Genomic DNA, 18,853 nt, shown 5'->3' with positions numbered 1-18,853 from the left:
ATCATACTATGTCTGCATGGATTTGTTTCAGTCTGGTTTTTTCCAGTGCAGGCAGGTTGTTTACAGAGGTATGATAAGAGACATATGCCTTAAATCCATGTGTATCACACATGATGCACATTTGTTGGAAAAACGCTCAAAATAAGAAGAGCCCTGCTGGATCAGGCTAAAGACCCATCTAGTCCAGCTTCCTGTATCTTACAGTGGCCCCACCAGATGCCTCTGGTAGCACATGAGACAACTAGATACCTGTCTCCTGATACCGCTCCCCTGCATTTGGCATTTTGAGGCACCTTCCTTTTAAACCTGGAGATAATACACTCTTATCATGGCTTGTAACGTGCAATTGACTTCTCCTCCAGGAATCTGTTCAATCCCCTTTTAAAGGCATATAGGCCAGATGCCGCATCCTGTGGCAAGGAGTTCCACAGACTAATAACACTCTGGGTAAAGAAATACTTTATTTTATCTGTTCTCGCTCTCCCAACACTCAATTTGCGTGGCTGTCCCCTGGTTCTGGTATTGCGTGAGAGGTAAAAGAGCTTCCCTCTATCCACTTTATCCATTCCCTGCATCATGTCTCAGTCATGTCATCCCCTAGGCGCTTTTCTCTAGACTAAAGAGCCCTAAAAGCTATAGCCTTTCCTCATAAGGGAGGTGACCCAGCCCAGTCATCATTTTAGTCTCTTCTGCTCCTTTTCTAGTTCCACAATGTCTTTTTTGAGGTGCAGTGACCAGAACTTTAACTGTATGCAATACTCCAGAGGCAGCCTTACCAGTGTTTTGTACTAGGATGTTGGCTGTTTTATTTTTAATCCCTTTTAAAATGATACTTAGCATGAAATTGGCCTTCTTCACTGTCACCCCACACTGGGTTAATACTTTCATCGACCTGTCCACCAGCACATCAAGATCTCTTTCCTGATCCATTACAGACAGCCCAGAACTCATCAGCTGATAAATAAAGTTTTCATTTTTTGCCCCAATGTGCACTACTTCATATTTTCTTATATTGAAACACATTTGACATTTTGCTGCCCATTCTCTCAGTTTGGAAAGATCTTTCTGGAGCTCTTCACAATCCCTTCTGGTCTTCACCACCCAGAAAAGTTTTGTGTCATCTACAAATGTGACTACCTCACTGCTTATCCCTGTCTCCAGGTCATTTATGAACAGGCTGAAAAGCACCGGTCCCAGGACAGATCCCTGTGGCACACTGGTTTCCACTTCTCTTCATTCTGAAAATTCCCCATTGACACCTACTCTTTGTTTCCTGGTTCTCAACCAATTCTCAGTCCATAAGAGGACCTGCCCTCTTATCCCCTGACTGTGGAGTTTTCTCAGCAGCATTTGGTGAGGGACCGCGTCAAACATCTTCTGAAAATCCAGATAGACAATATCCACTGGTTCACCCACATCCACATGCCTGTTGACCTTTTCAGAGAATTCTAAAAAGTTTGTGAGGCAAGACTTGCCCTTACAGAAGGCATGCTGATTGTTCGTCTATGTATTTTAAGATTTCATCTTGGATGAGGCTTTCTACCATCTTCCCTGGAACAGATGTTAGGCTAACCATTCTGTACTTTCCGGGGTCCTCCCTCCTTCCCTTTTTAAACTTTGGCATGATATGTGCTATCCTCCAGTCCTCAGGCACTGTGGCTGTTTTAAGGGACAAACTGTATATTTTAGTTAAGAAATATTTAGTTTAAAATATTTCTTTAGAAGGAGAGCATACCACTTAAAGGAAGTCATAATTATACATCCTTAATTTCCTCCCTATTATTAATATCATCCCCTATTATAATATCATCTATCTGAACACAATTTCTACTTTGGATAAGTCTTTTGCAATTTAGCACATTTCTTTAGCAGTTCACCTTCTAATATGGTCAATCTTTATTTGGAGATATCCAGGATTAATAAAACTCATTATCATCATCTAGATTTGGGATTCACTGCTACCAATATACATATGGAACTGAATTCTATTTCTTTTTCCTCTAGATATGAAGAAGCTAACTTGATTCTAAACCTGTGTCCAACATAGTAAATGGAATGGATAAGGGTAAAAAAACCTGAATAAATGAAACATAATCCAGTCAGGACACCACTGCTCCTTGTCTGTTGAAAGGCAGACCTGAAAAGAAGGACCCAGTCTGTGCTGGAGAGAGTTACACTGCTCCCAACAAAGGCTCACATCTGGAGTGTACTGGATGCAGCATTAAGCCTGCATGCCCAAGCAATGTCCAGGAGTGCACCAATGTACCAACTGTGTTTGTTCCTCTGTTGTTTTAGAAGTCTGATCTGGCCACAATCATACATGTCTTCATTATATTCTGTTTAAAGCACAGTACTGAAACACATTCTACAAGGGTCTGCCTCTGGAAAGCATTCCAGTCTCCAGCAGCTTCAAAGTTCTGCAACGGGCTGTTGATGGGAGCCAGTTACACTAAGAATAGAAACTTGCTTTTGCAACAACTTCTGTGGCTACTGGGCATTTTCCAAGGACATTCAAAGTGCGAGTTATGGACTGTAAAGCCCTCTATGACTTGGGTACAGGCTTTTTGAAGGACTGTAGCTGTCTTTATGTGCTTCCACAAGTCTTAAGCTCTTCAACAGAGGTCCATCTCTCTGTCCCAGTTACAATCACATGCACTCTTGATGAGGAAAAAGAGGGTCATCTTAATGGATGGTCCCAGGCCCTTGAGCTTCTTTACAATGCATTCTAGTTTGCCCCTCTTTGATGTCCCTTCAGTAGCAAGCTGAAACCTTTCTATTTAAACAGGCCTTTGGCCACAGACTAAGTCCTGTTAACGGCAAGTGCTGTTTTTGTTGTTGCTGATGTTCTGTTTAAAATGAGGTATGCTCATTTTAAATGGCTTTAATTATGTCTTTCTTTTAATCTGATAATTTATTTAATATTGGGCAGAAACCACTTGTATATTTCCACCGTTGTAACACCGTGGCTTATGTTTCAGTAGCAAATTACCCAAAATTAAAAAGGCACAGTTGACATTTTCTATTGCACTCCAAGTCACCTGATTGGTGTGTGGTAGGAAATGTTTATGCAGACTTAATTAATGGCAACTGATGCTGAATGTTGCACTGTTGGCATTACACTAGAAGGTGTAACTTACTTACACTATACCTGAAATCAGTGAAAAAAAATTAGTCATGCTAATGCATTTATGGTCTAGACCAGTGGTCCCCAACCTTGGGCCCCAGATGTTCTTGGACTCCAACTCCCAGAAGCCTTCACCAGCACCTCTGCTGGCCAGGATTTCTGGGAGTTGAAGTCCAAGAACATCTGGAGGCCCAAGGTTGGGGACCACTGGTCTAGAGCAGTGGTTCTTTACCTTTGTTACTTGGATGTTTTTGAACTGCAACTCCCAGAAACCCCAGCCAGCACAGTTGGTGGTGAAGGCTTCTGGGAGTTGCAGTCCAAAACTCCTGAGTAACCCAAGGTTAAGAACCAGTGGTCTAGAGTCAACTGAGACATTACTGGGCTTAAAGTTGTAATGTTAAATGAACTTACTAAATTAACCCCACAAACCACAGAGACACAGACTTCTGAATAAGAATATACAGAATTGCATTGTAACTGGATTTAATGCCACGTATTATTGGTTTGTGGCCAAAGCATTTAAACAGAGTAACACAATCAGCTTTGAGTCTGTCAGTATTCAGTAATCATAAATGACAAGGAGCAAGGTCATGTCTATGTGTATCGTCTGTAAAATTCAGACTACAAGCAGAATAGAACATTTTTAACATAGAACATTTTTAACAGTTTTAGATATATTGGTAAAAATTTTAAGTGTCCTTATAAAAGACTGGAGGGAAATATACTTTCATTGGATTTTCAGGTAATAAGCCAATTGTTTGAACATAAAAATTTGGAAGTGACAGTAAATCAAACAGTTTGATGGATGATGCTAAAAATAATGTTCTGCTACCCTTGTGTGAAAGAAGTTCCTGCCACACCTCAAACCAAAAATTATAGAAAGAGAGCTAAACCACAACATTTCACCACAGTAAAAGTATACCCTTACTGCAGTAAACTGTTCGGTATAACAAGCATCATTTCAAATGTCTCCAGAGCCTTTTGCAACAGATGATATTCCATTAAGTACTTAAATCCAGAAGAAGAAGTAGGTATTGTCACTTTTGATTCCAGAAGTATTGCCATCTGACATTCTCTAGACCTTATGGGACACTCATTGGCTGACTACTAAGCAATTTTCAGGTAGGAAATTATTTAATACTTTTATTTCTTCATCTGTAACATGCTTCAGATTATGATGCAAATTTATTGGCCAGAATCCTAATGGTATTTGCACGACGTTTGCAGAAGCCGCCACAGCTAATTGATGAGGTGACAAGATGCATATCAATTGCATAAATAAGCAAATGACTGAATAGAGGACAAAGATGTGCCCCATCAGGAAGATAATGTGAAAAGATATTCAAAAATTGCATGACCACCAATAGTCCCAATTTATCAAATATTTGCTGGGTAATTTTGTTCTTTGCAACATACTATGGGATTCATCCAAATGCATAACTCCAAATCAAAGAAAATTAAGCAATGTAAATAATGTATACATTAGTCTGATTATTAATTAATGCAGAAAGTTATATTAACTTGCAGCATTATCAATGACTACTATCACAGTGCTCCACACCATTTTACATAGGTATGTAAATTAATAGCAAAAACATGAAATGTTACATGTGTCTTGTGCTACCAAGTAATTCTGACTAAAGGCAACCCTTGTAGGGTTGCCAGGGTATGTGAGATATTTAAGCAATGTTTTTACCTTTGCCATAGTCAGTTAGTTTCCATGGCTCAATTTTGAACCCAGGTCCTCTGAATTCTAATCTGACATTTTACCTATCACACTGCACTAACTCTCACAATATGAAGCAGTCCTTAATAATAAGTATGTAATCTGGCCTCGTGTTCTTATGCCCTAACAAAAGCACAGCATAGGATCTGTAGCACTATGACATCGCCCCTTTTCTTAATTATTCTAGGTCACTAGTATCAGGAATTATGGTACACACTATAGGTGCACCCACAAACGCTTTAGTCACAAGTAGACAAGGAGGTGGTTTAGAAAGTAGTGATGCTGAAGATTCATTGCATATATCCAAATGACTGCTAATTACTTCTTGTTTCTTAACTTAATGACTACTATGGTACAGTATATCCATTCCAGTGATACTGGCATCATAATTTAGTAAGACATGAAAAACACAAGTAAGGCATGTTTGAATGGCACTGCTTTACTTGACCTGTGTGTTATTAGGTAGATGAGGTGGGCTTAAACTATTATTTTATTATTTAAAAATTAGTAATTTTTATCTAATGATTAAAAAAATGTAACTTCCATCAATGTGGATTTTAAAATTTCACAAATGTATTGAAGAATTTTATTTAAATCATTACAATTCAAGATCAGAAATGCACAAAGAAGCATAAGCAATGGAAAATGCATGAAGAGATATACAGGGCTAAAAGCAAGACCAAATCTAGATAAGGAAAACATGAGATGTGAGTTAACTGGAATTGATCCAAGAGAGTGTGTGGGTGGACAGTCCCTTTAGCAACAAACTGGGAAAGAAAGAAGGACCATCTTCATCTTCTTGCTTTAAATAAGACGTATAAAAAAGTAAGCATTTAATTGCATGTTCTTAACAATTTTTGGAAGGGTTTGGAGGATGTAAAGTGGAATGCAGAAAACACAGGAGAAATTAGCCAGGCAGAAAAGGAGAATATTTCTAGAAAGAAAAAGTTCTATAAGCTTTTACCAGCAGAAGTAATACAGTGGGTTACATAAAAAAGGGAAAGCACAGTATGTTGCAAGTATGAGAAAAGACTCTTAAAATAGGTTTTAGCATTATTTCTCTGATTTTGCCATAGCAAAACCTGGCAAATATTACAGAAGTGACAGTCTACACAATTGAAAAATAGTAATATGGTTTATTGACACTTTATTTTATTTTATTTTTTGCTCTGATTCCTCTTGCTCCTTGAAGAAGTGTAGTGGACATTTACTTGAGAACAGAATAAGGAAGATAAAAATAGACTTTTTGTGGTTCTTATATTGTTTCTAAATAATTTATTGCATGTTGTTTTATGATGATTTAGTTTCTTAACCTTCAACAGTACAAGGAGACCAAAGGGTAATCTCCGTTAAAAAATTGGATTCTAAACCCACTGTGCTGCCAAGAAGGACAAAGCAAAGCTATCTGTTACTTCCTTGCTTGTATGCAGTACCTGTTGAGCCATTAGCAAAACTTCTTAGGCTGAATTCTCTAAATGGGAAACTTCATATAATCAGAAAGAACAAGGATGAATGTGGATGATATCCTTATTTATTTTAAAAGCCCAGAAACAGCTATTCCATAACACAAAACAACCCTGATTACATTGGAAAACACAACTTGATTAAAAATAAACTATTAAAACTATTAAAAATAAAACTAATGTATTCGCGAAGGCTTTCATGGCCGTGTTCTAATGGTTGTTGCGGGTTTTTCAGGCTCTTTGGCCATGTTCTGAAGGTTGTTCTTCCTAACGCTTCGCCAGTCTCTGTGGCCGGCATCTTCAGAGGACACACTCTAAATTTCTATGCTTACATACCGTATTATCATTACAGAATAAACTGCAAATAGAATAAGAGTCAGTCCTTTTGTTCACTCCAGCTTTAATCATTAGGGTACTGAAATAAACAAGGACTTGAAACAACATTATAATTTATGAAATAGGATCATAATTTACAGAAATTATAACCCTTTAATCTGATGGATTAAGCAAAACCTTAAAAAAGGGAAGATTACTAAATCATTTCTGATAATGAGTACATACATTTAATTGGTTACATGTAATGTTTTGGAACTATAACTTGTATAAGGACACCTGTTCAAACTGGAAATGTTCTGTAGAGTAATGAAACCAAACCTTATGAGGATAATTTAAGCAAAGCTGCAGCAATGAATTCTGTGGACGTGTTGATACTGCTGTAACACTGCCTGTTTCAGAGGCAAGTGAGAAGACTTCAGTGCTAGTAGACTTTGTGGAAGGAATGGAAAGAATGGTTTTAGCTTGGTTCAGTAACTAGTAGGAAGAGGTGTGGCCTACCTCAGAGACAATGACAATATAGGGACAGGTCTCCTTAAGGTCAGATATTGCACTTTGTTCCAGGAGGTTCAAATAAATATTTCAAAATAGTTAAATAGCGCTGTTCACCATATATAAAAGAGATGCAATAGGATAAGTAAAAATGGCTGACTCTGGCTTGAATGAATAGGAGAATGACATCAATTCAGGATAATTTAACAGAACTTTGGTTTTAAAAAACAAATTGAGAAAAAGAATACCCTAGTCTCAAGCTGTACAAAGGAACTTTCATTTAAAGTATCAGCATTTGGATACAAATGATGTAATGGTGGCAATGCTAAAAATCCAGCAGTGAGACTTCTGAAACAGGGATTGCACAATAAGAAGAAATTTAATTATAGAAGCTGAACATAAGGGCTCTACTGAAGGAGACAGACAATATGTCCGAAAAGACAGTGAAAATAATCACCCTTAATTCGTCCTTGGCTATGGATGATTTGGGAGGAAACATTCAAAAGGTGACAAGACCTGGCTTTCATAGAACTGAACAATCCTGTCTAAATTCAAAAACTAAAGTTTCAAACCAAGAATTAAACTCCTGATCATTAAATGCAAGGAAACACCCCCTCAGTCTACATCCCAATCCCAAAGAAGGGCAGTGCCAAAGAATGCTCCAACTACCGGACAATTGCACTCATCTCACACGCCAGCAAGGTTATGCTGAAAATCCTACAAGGCAGGCTTCAGCAGTATGTGGACCGAGAACTCCCAGAAGTACAAGCTGGATTCCGAAGGGGCAGAGGAACTCGAGACCAAATTGCTAACATGCGCTAGATTATAGAGAAAACCAGAGAGTTCCAGAAAAACATCTACTTCCGCTTCATTGACTATGCAAAAGCCTTTGACTGTGTGGACCACAGCAAACTATGGCAAGTCCTTAAAGAAATGGGAGTGCCTGGCCACCTTGTCTATCTCCTGAGAAACCTATATGTGGGACAGGAAGCAACAGTTAGAACTGGATATGGAACAACTGATTGGTTCAAAATTGGGAAAGGAGTATGACAAGGCTGTATATTGTCCCCCGGCTTATTTAACTTATATGCAGAATACATCATGCGGAAGGCTGGACTGGATGAATCCCAAACCGGAATTAAGATTGCCGGAAGAAATATCAACAACCTCCGATATGCAGATGACACCACTCTGATGGCAAAAAGTGAGGAGGAATTAAAGAACCTTGTAATGAGGGTGAAAGAGAGTGCAAAAAACGGCCTGAAACTCAACATCAAAAAAACTAAAATCATGGCCACTGGTCCCATCACCTCCTGGGAAATAGAAGGGGAAGATATGGAGGCAGTGACAGATTTTATTTTTGGGGGCTCCATGATCACTGCAGATGGAGACAGCAGCCCCGAAATTAAAAGACGCCTGCTTCTTGGGAGGAAAGCAATGACAAACCTTGACAGCATCTTTAAAAGCAAAGACATCACCTTGCCGACAAAAGTCCGAATAGTCAAAGCTATGGCTTTTCCTGTCGTGATGTATGGAAGTGAGAGCTGGACCATAAGGAAAGCAGACCGCTGAAGAAGTGATGCCTTTGAATTGTGGTGCTGGAGGAGGCTCTTGAGAGTCCCCTGTACTGTAAGGAGAACAAACCTATCAGTTCTAAAGGAAATCAATCCTGAGTGGTCACTGGAAGGACAGATCCTGAAGCTGAGGCTCCAGTACTTTGGCCATCTCATGAGAAGAGAAGACTCCTTGGAAAAGACCTTGATGTCGGGAAAGTGTGACAGCAAGAGGAGAAGGGGACGACAGAGGATGAGATGGCTGGACAGTGTCTGCGAAGCAACCAACATGAAATTGACACAACTACGGGAAGCAGTGGAAAATAGGAGGGCCTGGCGTGCTCTGGTCCATGGGGTCACGAAAAGTCGGACACGACTAAACGAACAAACGAACAAAAATGCTAAGGAAAATATTTTGAGAGTACCTAGAAACACAGTTCATTTAAATATTTAACACTATAATGTTTTTCTACTTGTTTTGCATTTCTTATTCTTTGTTGCTCCCATTGTTGTAAGATTATTATTAAAACATACTGAAAATAGAACTGAGGAGAAAGACAGTACATTGCATCAGTTGTCTGAAATTAACTTCTCTATTATTCTCAGTTCAACTGTCTCCATATTTGCTTTAATTTTGCCTCCTTATCTGAAACCAACTCTTCAGGCATATAAAATCATAAATCCATACAACATTTACTCACTAACACAGATGTAAAGATAACTAGATCAACAGACTAAGATAAATAATTTCAGGCACTGTTTTAAATCCAAAATTGCACTAGCTAATATAGATTCTGCTTGCAGCATAATGGGTCTTTCCTGATCTTCTTCATGCATGAAAATCTGTGGTGAATTTCCAGCTTGCTGAAGCAGATTTTGAATGGTGTGTGACTAGCCTTTTCCTGTTTTCCTGACACACGCTGTCTTGTGTGCAGAATTACACACCTAGATTCTGCCACAATGTCTGTGTTGATTGTGCTTTCTTTTTTCAGCTCCATGCCTTGACCACCCATTGCTTCCTCATTCCCAAATGTCATCTACTTTATTGTCCTTTCGGCAAAATGATATCCAGCCAATGATATCATATAAAATCTTACATCATCCTGGAGATCTTCTGCATGATATTTTCTATATGCCCATCTTGTCATTAGCTCCTGTCTTCGTTATCTCCTGTGTAAATTGGCATTTTTATTTCATAGTTATTCTAGTAATTCTAGTAAAAAAGGGACATGGTGGTGCTGTGGGCTAAACCGCAGAAGCCTGTGCTGCAGGGTCAGAAGACCAGCAGTCCTAAGATTGAATCCACGCGACGGAGTGAGCGCCCGTCGCGTTGTCCCAGCTCCTCGCCAACCTAGCAGTTCGAAAGCATGCAAATGCAAGTAGATAAATAGGGACCACCTCGGTGGGGAAGTAAAACGGCGTTCCCTAGTCATGCTGGCCACGTGACAATGGAAAACTGTCTTTGGACAGGCGCTGGCTCTATGGCTTGAAAAGTGGGATAGGCGCCACCCCCTAAAGTTGGACACGACTGGACTGAAAATGTCAAGGGGAACCTTTACCTTTACCTAGTAATTTTATAATTTCATTATAACAATGTTTGTTTATAATTGTGAGAAATATTTCTTCAGTGCTGTACACTTCCCATTGAGCATTGATAATAATGGTTAAAGGAAACATACATAGAATGAATAAATCCTTACCTAAGCTTCTCTGTCTCATTTACCTATGCTTTCCTGAGATGCATAAGATGCCATATGCTGATTCTCATCACTAATCTCTCAACCCAAAGTTTCCCTGTTTCTTGAGATCTCTTTAAACTTACCGCTTCAGTCTTTAGCTTACTATACATGACTTCTCCCTAGCAGCATGGAATTTTAAACACATCCAGACAAATAATTTTCCCTTCCATCACTATAGTTAAAGTATGAATATTCCATTTGGTATTTTTTTTCTTGTTGTGTATTTATATTTCTCTTTATTCCATAAAACCAAACTACACTAAAATTTTGTGGCATCTTTTGGAAAGGCTTCTTGTAGAAATGGGTCACACCAATTACGTAAATGCTACTCAAAGGGCCTAAATCTTCCTTTGTGGCAAAAGGTTCTCTATTTTCCATCCTTTTCAAAAGACACCGCAAAATACAGTGTACTGTAAATGTTTGCCCTATTCTTATTTTAGCCTACTCTTCTGAAATCATCTATTCAATAACTTTTGCATTTTCAATTTGACTCTTTGAGAACTTGAATAAATGTGGAATATATTCTTACACTTTGAAAGGTGAAATACCTGGAGGCTTTTACAAAGCCAAATGTCAGAGAGAAAATGTTATAAAATGCTTGCTTATTTACCCAAGGTTTATCACACAAACAAATTAAGCATAGCACAGTAAATGCTTTATGAATTTTCATTCCTATAGTTACCCTTACATAATTTACAGATTTTTCTGACACATTGATTTTGACACATTACATGCACTGTTCTCTATAAATATAGTAAAAGGTAAAGGTTCCCCTTGACATTTAGTCCAGTCGTGTCCGACTCTAGGGTGCAGTGCTCATCCTCGTCCCCAACCTGTAGAGCCAGCGTTTATCCATAGACATTTTCCCTGATCACGTGGCCAGCGCGACTAGACACGGAACGCCGTTACCTTCCCACTGTGGTGGTACATATTTATCTACTCGCATTTACAAGCTTTCAAACTGCTAGGTTGGCAGGAGCTGGGACAAGCAACGAGAGCTCACTCCATTGCATGGATTCGATCTTACAACTGCTGGTCTTCTGACATTGCAGCATAGAGGCTTCTGCGGTTTAACACACAGCACCACCACGTCCCTACTTCTATAAAGATATATTTATTTCTATAACTATACTAGCATGCTAATAACCAGGTTCTTATTGCACTAAAAAAAATGCTTAAGATACAAAACAGCACGGTTTAGGCCAGCACACTGTCCCTTCATGCTGCAGAGGCAAGTTAGCATGAAGATAAAGAGAGGGCCAGAAAAGGCAGTGAACTGAACCACAAATAAAGTAATTTAAAATTTAAAAATATGTTGCATTAAACTTTAAAATATGTTGAATTAGTGAAATGTGGGTACATACTCAAATTGTTTAGTATGGAGGCTTTGCATCTTATCTAAAACACTAAAATGTTGCAGATAATGAAAGCAACTGGAGTTCTCTGTTACCTCAGCTGCAAATGGCTGCAAATGGCTGCTCAATACATTATTTGTACGTAGCAGACCTCTTCACTGCACTAATGCAGGTTGTTTTCACAAACCAGGAGTTTTTGCCTCCAAGCCTGTTTTAGCTTCCAAACATGTACATTTTTTCACTCCTAGACAAAACATTTTTTTAAAAAAATTAAAGCATGCTGCCAATTGAGCAAGCAGTGGTATTTCCTGAACACAGCCTTATATATTATTATCAATATATTTCATGTTGTTTTCTTCCTTTCACAGGCCGCCACATCAAAGCTTGAACATGGGAATCTTAAGTCAACTGTTGATCATCTTTCTTCTCTTTGGAATCACAGTGTTCTGCCAATACGAAGCCGATTTTGAGGATGAATATGAAAATGAAATAGATAATGAATATCCATCCATTTTTCATCACATTCCTAGTGTAGAATATGTCTTTCCATACTCTACCATATCTACAGAATGTGCCAAAGAATGTTTCTGCCCGCCTACTTACCCAGTAGCTATGTACTGTGATCACCGTAAACTTCAGACCATACCAATCATTCCCTCTCATATCCAGCAACTGTATCTGCAGTATAATGATATTGAAGCTCTGCCACTGGAATCCTTTGCTAATGCTACTGCTTTGAAAGACATGAACCTCAGTCACAACAAAATCAAGTCACATATGATTGATAGTGGTGTCTTTACCAAACTGTCAAATTTAGTGCAACTTCATTTAGAATACAATCAGTTAGAAGAAGTTCCATCACCTCTACCTAGAAGCTTAGAACGCTTGATCCTAGGTTTCAATCAGATTTCCAGACTTCCCAGCCAAGCAGTAGAAGGTTTAGTAAATATGACTATGCTTGACCTTTGTAACAACTATCTTGATGATTCTCAGCTCAAAGGAATACATTTGTCAAATCTGGGAAACCTAATGCAGATTAACCTCTGTAGCAACAGACTACAGTCAATGCCTCCTGAACTACCAGATTCAGTTATGTATCTTTCCCTTGAAAATAACTCAATTTCTTTCATCCCATATAATTATTTCCAGAAACTTCCAAATCTTATTGCTCTAAGAATGTCATACAACAATCTAGAAGAAGTTCCTTATAATGCCTTTAACCTTCCTCATCTTATAGAACTTAATCTTGGACATAATAAACTGAAGCAAGTCTTCTATATTCCAAGAACCCTGCAGCATTTGTACATAGAAGATAATGACATAGAAGGTTGGTCCATTTTTTAAAAAAAATTCTCTTTATCTTATATGCCAGTCATTGTTAGATTTGAAATAGTTCTTAAGACTACTGGGGACAAACTACATATGATACATTATTAGCAACATCAGGGGTTTAAAATCAATATTAGGTGCAGTCACTTCCTCTCCATTTTCATTCGTACGATGTATAGTATACAGGGAGATTTAAGCCTTCTATTCTCAGTTTTGAACACAAAATTCACCATTTTGCAATTAAACTTACAGGAAATTTTAAAAACTCACCACCCAAAATTTCCAATTAACTTTTATAGTCCTAAAGATATCAGCAGCATGGGTGATCAATTGCTACTGGAAGGGAAGGGAGTGGTTAATCAATCTCATGGATTGTGATTGTGAAGAAAATAAGCCCATCCCTCATCACTATTTTTTTAAAAAAAATAGTACACAGCTTTATATGACAGAAGTTACCAATAATTAAGATGGGATCTTAACCTGAGATGGGCCATCACTACCTTAGTAGTGTAGCAGTCTCCTCTAGAAAAACAGAACAGTCAAATTTTTACAAAGACAGGCCTTTGGCATTTAAGCTGCACAAGGCAATTTTTAGCAGTTGGGGGACATTTATTTGTTTTAATTTATATATTTTAACTAGGTTTTAGTCTACCTTTATACTTTGATAGCCCTTCTGTTTTTTAGTATTTTACTATTGTTAGTCACCTGGGATGTCCCTTTTAGCAAAAAAGGTGGGGTAGAATTAAGAAACCTTGCAGTTTTAAAAGTAAAGGAAGAACTGAAAAGCAGAGGGACTATGCTAGAAGGAATGAAGCTGAAGCACAACCACAAGAAGAAAGAAGTAGTTTGGAGAAGAAACCCAGTGATTTAGGAGAGACATCAGTGTCTACCAGATCTTGCAGTGTGGCACTGATCGCAAGGTCAACTCCACCACTTGACAAGCAGAAGCTTTTTATTAGGCCCACCTGAGACTGCTCCTTTCCTTAGATATAACCATGACCGTTCCTACATACGTAACGTCCACAACTGATACTCATATGCTCTTGTGGTGAAACATCTCTTAAGTTTGGAAACATTTGCTAATAGACAGTATAGCAGTCCATCTCCAATAGGTATACAGGGTGAAGAACATATAGAGCTAGAATTGCAGTCTTGACCTAGCTTCCAATGAACCTCAATGTTGGTATTTCTGACTGCATGTATCAGAAAACACCTTTTCTCATATGACTTCTCCTGCATTGAAATGGTCAAGAAGATTAGCACTCAAAAACTGATCTATGGGAAGAAGCAGGGTTTTTCTGTAGTAGTCATGAGGTTTTAGGAAAGCCTTGCCAGAGAAAATTTACCAATGCTGTTTTCTGTTTAGTTTGAAACAAATGTCCAGCTATATATTTTGCTCATGTCAGAGCAATGCCAGGATCACAGACTGAAATTATATTCAACATTCACTTTCACGTGTTCACTCTTGCTTTCATTTGTTTAGCAGCTTCTACAGAGAAGCCCCCAATTGTGAGTTATCAACTCAGCACATTATATTAATAAAAGCTGTGGTTTGCAAACCCACTTCAAAATTCTTGGTTGGCAACCAGCAGCAACTCGTCCATTCAGACATGAAAGTAGCCCTGCAACATTTAATACTTTAATGGTTAGATAAATTAATTTGAAGAGTTGGATTAATTAATTTATATCATTTCCCAAGTCACAAATATTATCAGTGAAGTTATTTTTTTCATATACAACCATTCCTACTCATACAAACTTAACTGTATGTCTTAACTGAACTGTAGCCTTATATGAAACTACAATTAAGTTTCTTAACTTGACTTTGACATGATGTTTAAATTGGGTTCATAGTATTACTTCTCTTTGCTAGTTGTTCTTATGTGCTGTCAAGTCGAAAGCGACTTATAGCAACCCTGACAGAGTTTTCAAAGTACTGTAATATGTTATTTAAGAAGTAGTTTTACCAGTTTCACTCCCCCAGTGAGTTTCCATGGCCAAGCGAGGAATCAAACCCTGTTCTCCAGAGTCTGTTACTTTATCTGCTACACTACACTGGGTACACTTGCTAGTAGGGAAGTGTTTTTCACCTGTCATAATTCTGATCCTATGGCAAAATGAACTGTGCCAATATACTATTGAAAATGAAAATAGAATTTTACAAGAAACATGAACCTACAATGTTTAATTTTTAAAAAAATATATTAGAATTGCATGGCACACTGTTATTTTAAATAAAACAAGAACAACATTACTACAAGCATAGATATATTCAGATGAACCAGCAGTTCATGCTGGTTCATTCACTGGCCCAACAAGTTTCCATGGTTCAGCAGGTGCACATTTGGAGGCCCCACCCCAGCTTCCATGTCCCACCTCCTCTGGGCACTGCATCTAAGTGGGTACTCAGTAGAGGGGGCGGGGTACTGAAACGTGGAACACCTATGGGGCTGGTAAATTAACTTGCAGTTCCTTCCATTTCCATTCAGAAGTCCCATTTATTTCAGTTAGGCTCAATTCCAGATAGGTGAATACAGAATTTTTGTACTGAAGTGAACCAACAATGACTGAAAAATGTTATCAGCTGAGTTCTTTGATACCCTTTTGCATTTATAATGGAGAGCCAGTATTTCGTAACTCATGGGATGCATAATTCCATCTTTATAACACTTTCTTTTTGTCTTTTTACAGTTATGAACATTACATTAATGTGCCCTTCTATGGATGCACTGAATTTCAGACACTTAACCTATATACGAGTGGACCAAAATAAGCTCACAGCCCCAATAAGCACATATGCTTTTTTCTGCTTTCCGCACATACGCAGCATTTATTATGGTGAACAAAAAATTCCTGCCAATCAACAAACACGATTGAGAACTCCAGTGTTCCGAAGGTATCTAACACCAGAAGAATTTGATGAAATGGAAGATGACTATCAAGAACAAGATCAAGATCACAGTCTCAGAGGAATGGATGAAGATGATGACTTCGATCCTTATTTTTATTAAGTGATCATAATATGTAGTGACGTTTCTTTAAACTGGGTAATATGCTGATTTTAAAGCTAATAGAATAATTTGGTAGATGTAAAACATTTGTAATCCATTCAGAAATGGAGCTTCTCAAACATTTCTAAATATTACACCAACACAACTAGAAGTATTCATTTATATAAAACAAGCATAGTGACCACTATGCTTGTATAATGTTTGTCTGATACAACTATCCAATAGCAAGCAGGAAAGAACAGAAAAAAGGAGTTTCTGCCTACAAACATTTCATTTATTATTATTCAATATGGAATGATAGTGTCAGGAAACATAGTTGTAGAACAGATAGCTGTGTTAGTCTGTGGTACTATATCAGGCAAAACCAGAAGAAGAATGAATAAAGAAGACAAAAATGTTGTGGCACCTTAAAGACTAACTGGTAAATTTTAATGTGAATTTTCCTGAATAATAAGAAGTGGACTTGTCCACAAAATTTCACATTAAAATATAGCAGTTAGTCTTTAAGGTGCCACATTTTTGCCTGATAAGAACGCACATTATTTGTAGCTAGGTATACAGATTCCATAATGCCAAAGACACATTCAAAGGTTCAGTGGCAAAGCCAGTACTGACTTTAAAGGACTGGATTACACTTTAAAGAAAAATGTTAGTATTTAAGTATTCACATGCACATATATATGTATGTGTATCTATGACAACCAACTAAAAATAAGTGTAAAACCATGAATGCATTAGTTTCTGCCAAAATTCACAGTTTGTCACTTCATCTATATGAAGTGACTGAAGTAACTGTCCAACAGCTCTGAAGAATAAACTGCAACAGTAGTTTTAAAAGATGGCTTGTAGATAGCAGTTTACCTACACAATATGATAAAACATGTTTCTTTGAGGTGAAGTTGAAGATCTGCTGCCACTATAAGTTTTCTAAAATGTGTCAAGTACATTTAATGTAAATACTGTATAACAGAATATCATAATATGAATGGACCTAAAAAGTAATCTACATTAGTATCTACCAGTCTCTCAATGCTTAATGTTTTAACCACACAGGAAAATGGGCTACGTGGGTGGAGAAATGGCTTACAACCAGATTTGTGACAATATGCCATACTTTTCCATTTATAAGATGACACAAAGTATAAAATGACCCCCCCCTTTTCTAACCCCAAAATAGTAAAAGCAGGGATTAAAGGGCTCCCTTTTTGCTAAGCCCTGTGCCTTGGCAAGGCAAGTGGCTGTCAAAATGACTGCCACTTTTCCTTGCCTTTTGGGAACATTCAGCTTAGCAAAAAGGAAGGGAGCCATGGCTCCCCTTCCTTTTTGCTAAAGCTCCGTCCCTTCGCAAAAGGCAGTGGTAAAGAGCTGCCTTAACGACCCTCAATTTTTTCTCAAATTATTTAAGGAAAAAGTGTCATTTTATACACGGAAAAATACAGTACGTGCATGGTAATTCTCTTCCTTGCTAATTCTTTCCACTGTACACATAGGGTTCTTGTACACATAGAGTTCTTCAGGAAAGAGGAAAAGTCCCCCCCCCCACTGCCCTTTGTCACAAATGGCTGGAGGGTTTATCAAACGTACATCGAAACTATCCTGGGCAAAACACAAGCACAAGATCTCAGGTTTAACCCCTGGAATGTACAGCTACCAGCATTTAGAATGACTTCTGAAACATTAGGAAGGATGCTGCTGCCAATCAGAGTAATTAAAATGTGACAATGGTGGCAGCAGCACAGTTTCTTCACTTTACTCTCATGCTAGCCTGTATGCTGCCCCTACTGCTACTGTGGTTGGGCTGAGCAGATGGAGAGAAGTTACAAGATATGGAATGAGTTGGATGCTTGGGTTCTTGGGCACAGATGGGGAAAGCAAAGCAAAGTGTGCTGCTCGTATACTGTCCCATACTGCTCATATACTGTCCCATACTGGGAGGTTTGAAATTTTTTAATTATACAGGCTACACATTGCCCACCCACCCCTGCAAGCTGGGTATTCCGTTTACCGACCTTGTGTGGGTGGAAGGTTGAGTCAACCTCAACACGTCTGTCAGATCCAATAGTATGGAACACTGACCATGAGTAGAATTTTGGCTGTATTACTACAGTTTGATCACTGTGCTACGGGGATCTCAAGCAAGGTGGGGGGGGAGGAAAGATGAATGGAGGCTAAGAATATTTTATGGAGACTATTTCAAATAGTATTTTAAAATATGTTTTGAAAACCATGCTGTGCCATTGCACTAATGTCTGCATCTCAGGAACAAACAAAAAACAACAAAAAACACCATGACTTCAAAGGGAGGGGTCACAAAATCATGGATTTTGTCACTGTTTGGAGACAAGCCTTAAAGCATGTAGATAGTGGGAAAAATATCAATAAAATCTGTGACAGATCAGATGCATTTTGGCAAACAAGTGCTCCATCTGGAAGAGCCCATACTTTCATATCAAGAAGCTAACATGCAAGATTAATACTTTTAAATAAATGCAATTACTGGGTTAAGAATTTTAATCAGTTAGATAACATTTCATTATATATTACTTAGAAAAGTAGATCAGATAATTCACAAATATACAATCTAATATAGAAATGTAGCTGATTACTGCTAACAGATGTTTTTATATTAAAATAGCATATAAATAAATATTGATGCACTGAAAATGCAGGATTTAGTTTTGATTCCCTTTTCCTTTTAAAAAATCATTTCTTCTACTTTTCAAGACAC

General features: G+C 38.0%; 2 protein-coding genes across 4 annotated transcripts in view; one reads left to right on the top strand and one right to left on the bottom strand.

The window, feature by feature from the left end:
* Window positions 1-18,853, bottom strand: part of CENPP (centromere protein P) — a 225,166-nt gene that overhangs the window by 145,744 nt on the left and 60,569 nt on the right. The window lies entirely within an intron of this gene.
* OMD (osteomodulin) lies at window positions 4,158-17,023 on the top strand. Of its 2 annotated transcripts, none has more exons than XM_020806623.3 (3): window positions 4,158-4,246; window positions 12,154-13,112; window positions 15,806-16,209. In XM_020806623.3, the coding sequence occupies exons 2-3, from the start codon at window positions 12,176-12,178 to the stop codon at window positions 16,123-16,125; spliced, it is 1,257 nt and encodes a 418-aa protein (XP_020662282.3). In that variant the 5' UTR covers window positions 4,158-4,246; window positions 12,154-12,175; the 3' UTR covers window positions 16,126-16,209. The 2 variants fall into 2 exon arrangements, with proteins under 2 accessions (XP_020662282.3, XP_020662283.3); XM_020806624.3 differs by lacking the exon at window positions 4,158-4,246 and adding an exon at window positions 5,593-5,675 and having other exon boundaries at window positions 15,806-17,023.

Source organism: Pogona vitticeps, chromosome 2, assembly GCF_051106095.1.
Source record: "Pogona vitticeps strain Pit_001003342236 chromosome 2, PviZW2.1, whole genome shotgun sequence".
In the NCBI taxonomy this organism is placed as follows: domain Eukaryota; kingdom Metazoa; phylum Chordata; class Lepidosauria; order Squamata; family Agamidae; genus Pogona; species Pogona vitticeps.
The sequence above is the reverse complement of the archived record's forward strand: the minus strand, read 5'-3'. Positions and strand labels throughout refer to the sequence as shown.

What these genes read in the sequence shown, in the direction of transcription:
- OMD (XM_020806624.3), top strand. Translation starts at nt 12,176, where the DNA reads ATGGGAATCTTAAGTCAACTGTTGATCATCTTTCTTCTCTTTGGAATC. An exon ending in AGAAGATAATGACATAGAAG is followed by an intron (nt 13,113 to 15,805) that starts GTTGGTCCATTT and finishes GTCTTTTTACAG; the next exon opens with TTATGAACATTACATTAATG.